Source organism: Vicia villosa, unplaced genomic scaffold (assembly GCF_029867415.1).
Source record: "Vicia villosa cultivar HV-30 ecotype Madison, WI unplaced genomic scaffold, Vvil1.0 ctg.003014F_1_1, whole genome shotgun sequence".
NCBI lineage: Eukaryota > Viridiplantae > Streptophyta > Magnoliopsida > Fabales > Fabaceae > Vicia > Vicia villosa.
The window spans coordinates 57,388-63,387 of record NW_026706093.1 but is presented as its reverse complement, the minus strand read 5'-3'; the positions used below and the strand labels follow the sequence as shown (position 1 = coordinate 63,387).

General features: G+C 33.0%; 1 protein-coding gene across 2 annotated transcripts; it reads left to right on the top strand.

Annotated features, from left to right (window-relative positions):
* The first annotated feature begins 862 nt into the window (after positions 1-862).
* LOC131640257 (large ribosomal subunit protein eL32z) lies at positions 863-2,799 on the top strand. Of its 2 annotated transcripts, none has more exons than XM_058910666.1 (4): positions 863-919; positions 1,387-1,483; positions 2,217-2,398; positions 2,510-2,799. In XM_058910666.1, the coding sequence occupies exons 2-4, from the start codon at positions 1,394-1,396 to the stop codon at positions 2,637-2,639; spliced, it is 402 nt and encodes a 133-aa protein (XP_058766649.1). In that variant the 5' UTR covers positions 863-919; positions 1,387-1,393; the 3' UTR covers positions 2,640-2,799. The 2 variants fall into 2 exon arrangements, with proteins under 2 accessions (XP_058766649.1, XP_058766650.1); XM_058910667.1 differs by lacking the exon at positions 863-919 and adding an exon at positions 951-973.
* The last annotated feature ends 3,201 nt before the right edge of the window (positions 2,800-6,000 follow it).

Here is a 6,000-nt window from a genome sequence, read left to right as displayed (position 1 = left end):
TTGATTATATCGATGATAAATTTAACAATCATTTCATTAAACTCGATGGTCCATTTGTTAGCCTACGATGATATGTTCTCCCTATAACCTTAAAATCTTTATCAATCTTTAGCTCAAAATTATTGTGTTTCACCTTTCCTTCAATATCAATCGACGATGCATGAAACTCGATCTTAACCACTTTTCAATATCCGGTGTGGGGCAACAAATTATCCAATTTAGATCTCAGAGCAACGGGAGTAGTGGTGTCCACAGGGAGCCGAAAATCAACAAGAGGTTTCACGTCATGGAGTAAACAACTGTCATATACGAATATTGAGATGTTCTAAGTTATATTTTAAACAACATATGAAACCTATTTATACAAGTTTGAATTCGTTATGGAATCCATATAATTGTCAGTGCAATCACAATAGTACAAAATAGTTGGCAAAATCTCAATTGTGAAAATTCAAACTATCATATATTTTACAGTTCTACTAAATATCTGATAATTGCATGGTCTTTTAAAAAAACGAGTAATTTAACACCACTAAATTTTCTATCATTTTGAGAAAACTTCGATAATCCATGATATTTAAAAAAAAAAAGTATAATTTTTTCATCATTTTTTTTAAAAAATCGTTAAAATACATTTCAAACTTTTATGCTGCCCTACCGAATATTTTCATTTATAGTACTTCATTTTTAACTTTAACTATCAGATTTTTCTTGCAATATTGTTAACACAAATATTATCGGGGTATATTTTTTATATTATGAAAAATTGGGGGTGGTAATTACATTTGAAAGGGTGGCATGAAAAAATCTCATATAACGGGCGTTGTTATTGGGTCATCAAGCCCAACCCAAGTTTAAGAAATACTAGGGTTTTGTAGGGATCTCTCGCTGTGGTTCTTCGCAGTGAAGCTTCTCCAAGGTACCGCCTTTGCTAGTTCTTTCACTTCGTTGATTTTTTGTTTCTCCTTTCTCTGTATGTAATCTGTTGTTTATGTTGTTTCTTATTATCCTATTGTTGATCTAATTACTATATGCTATGTCGATTTCGAAATCTGTTTGGTGTTTTTTCAACCTGTTAAACGATCTACCTTTTCAATCCAATTCTATCGTCAATTTGATGTTGTATACCCCAAGCTTTTTACAATAGGAGATTAACAACATCATGTTTCAATTTTAGCACATCCATATCTAAAATTTTCCTTATTTTATAGTAAATCCGTGTTTTTTACTTCTACCAATAACCTCCATTTCTTAATAATTCATGTAAATTTTTATAACAATTTTTAAGGTTTTCTAGTGTTAGATGTTAGATGTGTAGTTTTAATTTTTTTTTAAAGTTTGTTTAGTTGGTTATGAATTGAAGAAGAAATTTTATGTGTTTTGTAGAGACAAGATGGCCGTTCCACTGCTTACCAAGAAGATTATCAAGAAGCGTGTCAAGAGGTTCATTAGGCCTCAAAGTGACAGGAGAATATGTGTCAAGGTATGTCGTTTATAATTAGTTGCTTAAATGTTCAAGAGATTTGTAGTCTCTATTAAGTTGTTTTTTATATCTTCAAGTTGTCGGTTCTTTGTTTTATCAAATGAATTAATGAATGTTTGGAAATAAGTTGGAGTGGAGATACCTCAAAGGTGGATGTTTAAGCTTTCTCAAACAGTTTTCTTAATACATTATCAATACTTTTTGATTGAACATTATTTCAGGATAAGCTGATATACCTTTGATTTTGTTATATACTCATTAAGCTCATATTTTCACCAATATTATGTAAAATCTAGATGTAGTTAGTTTTGTGTATACTTGTGATTACTTCAAAAACTTTTGAACTATTTGAATATAGATTTTATATTCATGCATAAATTATACTTCTTCATGTTAGAGATTAGATAATAATTACAAAAGGAAGCTTTACTTTGCCAATTCCTATTGTATATTCTACTATTTCCATTTTCTACAATTTTGTGTCATTTCCATTTTCGACAATGCTTTATATATAAACCTATGTAATGATAGGTTTTTGTCTGTGTACCAATCATTCTTTTGGATTTACAAACCATGTTTTCCAATATTTCTACATTGTATGCATTATCTGCTATTTATGTCTTTAATTTTTTTTGCTGTTCTTTATATCAGTATATGTATGCTGTTTGAATCTTCCAAACAAATTGAATCCACAGGGTTATGGCGTGTATCTTATTTCTGTTTTGGTTCGCAGGAAAGTTGGCGCAGGCCTAAGGGTATTGACTCACGTGTTAGGAGAAAGTTCAAAGGAGTTACTTTGATGCCAAACATTGGTTATGGTTCAGACAAGAAGACCCGCCACTATCTGCCCAATGGTTTCAAGAAGTTTGTTGTCCACAATGTCAAGGATCTAGAACTCCTCATGATGCATAACAGGTAACAAGCTTGTCTTCAATTCCAGTATCCATGTTAGCATTTGGATCAACAATTTATCACTCACCTTTTGCACACATACTGACTTTGTTTACTTATATGAAAAAACATCAGGACATACTGTGCTGAGATAGCGCACAATGTGTCAACAAGGAAAAGAAAGGATATCGTTGAACGTGCAGCACAATTGGATGTTGTTGTCACAAACAAACTGGCCAGGTTGCGCAGCCAAGAGGATGAATGATTGCTTTTCCAATATATTTCAAATTTATTTGCTATTATTGTTTCTTGTATGGACATGACAGAATATCCTCAGCAATGTTGTCTGACGAATTCCTGTTTTTGAATCTAGTGTTTAGTATTGACAGTCTGAGTTATGATTATTGAGTCTTTTTACATTGTCATCTTATGCCCTCTTTTCATATTCATAATATTGATATCTTGAATGCTTTGTCACTCACAATTTATTTGGATAAACAAAAACAATTAGGGATTTTATATGATTTTGAAAAATTAGTTGATGTAAATTAGTTATTTTAATTTTTTTTCTTCATATTTATTTTTAGTTTTTAATGTATCGGATTAATTCATCATAAACCAACATGTTGTTTCTTAGTTTGATTTGGTTTGGACTTTATTGCAAAAATGTATAAATTCAACTCAAATCAATTCATATATTTTTTTATTGGTTTGGGCATCAAACAAATTTGGCATGTGAAACACCCATATACATAACCATTATAAATAACCATAATTACTAACTCTTTCATCTAAGCAATTTAAATGAAATTGATTCTACATATAATTTAACTATATCCTTGCCTCAATACGAAACAATTGTATGTTGGAGATTCACTAAAGGGTCTTTGATGTCATACGGGACAATTGTATGTTGGATCTTCACTGAAGGATCTTTGCAGTTTTATGAGGAAATTGTATAATGGATTTTCATTGAAGGATCCTTGTCGCACTACGAGGCAATTGTATGTTGAATCTTCAATGAAGTATCCTTGCTGTCTACGAGGTACATTGATGAAGGATACCTGCTAAGAGAAACTCAAGCAACACCTGAAGGACTCGCTCCAACAAGAAATTTATTTAGTCTAGGCGACATGAAAGACAAACACCACAAAAGTAATTGCAAGAAAATTCAAATATCATTAAAAGAATCGACACAATACCTATATTTTTCATTAATAAATCGCAAAGGATGTGATTGTAAAAGAACTGCAAATGGTGAAAAGATACACATAAGCCTTACACTTATCAAACTGGCCCCTCGTCTCAAGAATGCCCTGTTTGGATAGAGATCAATGTCTTAAGGATTAAAGTCATCTCGCCCTTACTAGAGGAATTCCCTTAGTGGTCATCTCGTGCTTGAGTGACCAGTCTTTATAAAGTCTCGCTTGAGAGGCATACCTTTAAGAAGTTTCACTAAAAAGCCTTGCTTGAGAAACTCGACTTATTGGTCTCATATGAGGGACTCGACTCATTGGTCTCATCTGAGGGACTCGACTCTACAGTATTTCCCCTCGCCCTACTTGGGGGGTTTTCCCCTCTGTGGTCATCTTAAGTAACTTCACCCTTTCCAATGCCTCGTGCTTGATGAACTATGTACTGGTATTATTTTACTAGGCCCTAATATGCAAGGTCCATGACTGTGCGATACAAACAAACTTTTTCCAACATTGGGCGAGTGACCAACACATCATGACAGGCCGTCCGTAATGAAGCACGAGGTCACCTAAGAAAGGCTCCAGGTCACCTAAAGAAGGGTTAAACCGTCTTGTTGGGCTTATGCTAAGATGTCTGATTCAATTCACGCTCCCTTCCCAGTTTAGTAGGCAAAACACGTGGATCACGCACTAACCCAAAATATATCGTCAATGTGAGGTGGAAAAACTGCCCTCTCTGTTAGTGGGGAAGGAACGAATCCTCGCGAGGAGTTAAGGGAAAAAAATGGAGGAAGTGAGCTTAATTTTTTATTCTTTCCAGCCCACAAAAGCTCCTATAAATACCTCAACCTTAGAACTGAGGAAGACATATTCAATTTCTCCTAGAAACACACAGACAAAGCTTCTCACCACTTTGCATGAGTTAGCCTTAAATACTGTCAAAATATCTTACACACCATAGACAACCCTACAAATACAAGGCTACCCTCATTGTACTTTTTTTTTTAATTATCAAATACATGATTCATACACATTAATTACTGTTTACATAATATAATCTCACAACTCAAAGATAATTAATAAACAACAAAAAATGCATTTGTTTATCCATGAAAATAGATAATATGTTATATGATATTAGAGGCAAATAATTTAGTATCAGGAGATATTCCTTCAACTCATCGAATGTCATGTGAATGCAAATATGATAGAATGTGAGGTTGTCAAATCTTTCTCAAGTCTAACGAGGTCTACGCGGTCGTGGAAGTGTTAGAATCAATCAAAACCTAATAAGATTCGATAATTGAACAATTAACTTATACTCCATGTTTATAATGTCACTAATAGAAGAAAGACAAGGGGAAACAACCACATTTCAAGGGAGTTGTGCAAACATGGATAAGAAAAATGAAAAATGACGCATAATTGGAAAAATCAAGCAAAACTTAGAGCATCATGTACCCCCAACTAGAAAAAAACTCACACAACACTAGTATAAATTCACTCTCCACATGGTTTTCAATAGGGATGGCGAAATGGACTGCCTGCCCCGCCTCGCGGTAAGCCCGCCAAAAAGCAAGCGGGGCAGGCAAGCTCACCAAATAAAATGAGCATAAAAATCACGCCTGCCTGCCTATTTTTATTTTCTTTTATTTTTCTTTCATTTCTTTTAATAGATTAATAGTGTTTTTCTACCTTTCAATTAAATTAATATTTTCACTTATTTTTTAGAATAATTTTTGATAAAACATCATTTAAATAAATTTTACCTAAAAAAATATTGCATATATTTATAAATGAATGTATAAAATAAAATCATAAGAATTTGAATTACTAGAATTAACTAAAAAATGGACGAGCTTAAGGCGAGACAAGCTTAACAAATAGGTGAGGCAGACTTTAGCGGGCGGCGGGCTTTGGCGGGACGAGCTTAGGTGGACGGCGGGTTTTGGCGGGGCGAACTTTGTTGGACGGCGGGACGAAAATTTCAACCCAACCCGTCATCTTTAGGCGGGTGCGCGGGCTGGCCCGATAGGCCACCGCCTGTTCTGCCACCCCTAATTTTCAACATGCTCGATCATTCAAACAAATTATTTTACACATTTTTACCCTTTTATTATTAATTATTTTAATGTATTTTTGTTCAATAATTTATTCGGTAAAAACCAATGTTTTAAAAACCGGACCGAAGAATAAATCGGTGATATGTGCGAGTTAAGGTTTAATCGGTTCAACCAGTTAAACCGTAATTGAACTGCATATTAAATTTAAACTAAAATTTTTAAATAAATATGTTAATATACATCATAATAAAATTAATTTATATCATAATTTAAAAAATAAAATTCTCAATTAAATATAATACAAATAAACAAGCTTACATAATAATAATAATAATAATAATAATAATAATAATAATAATAATAATAA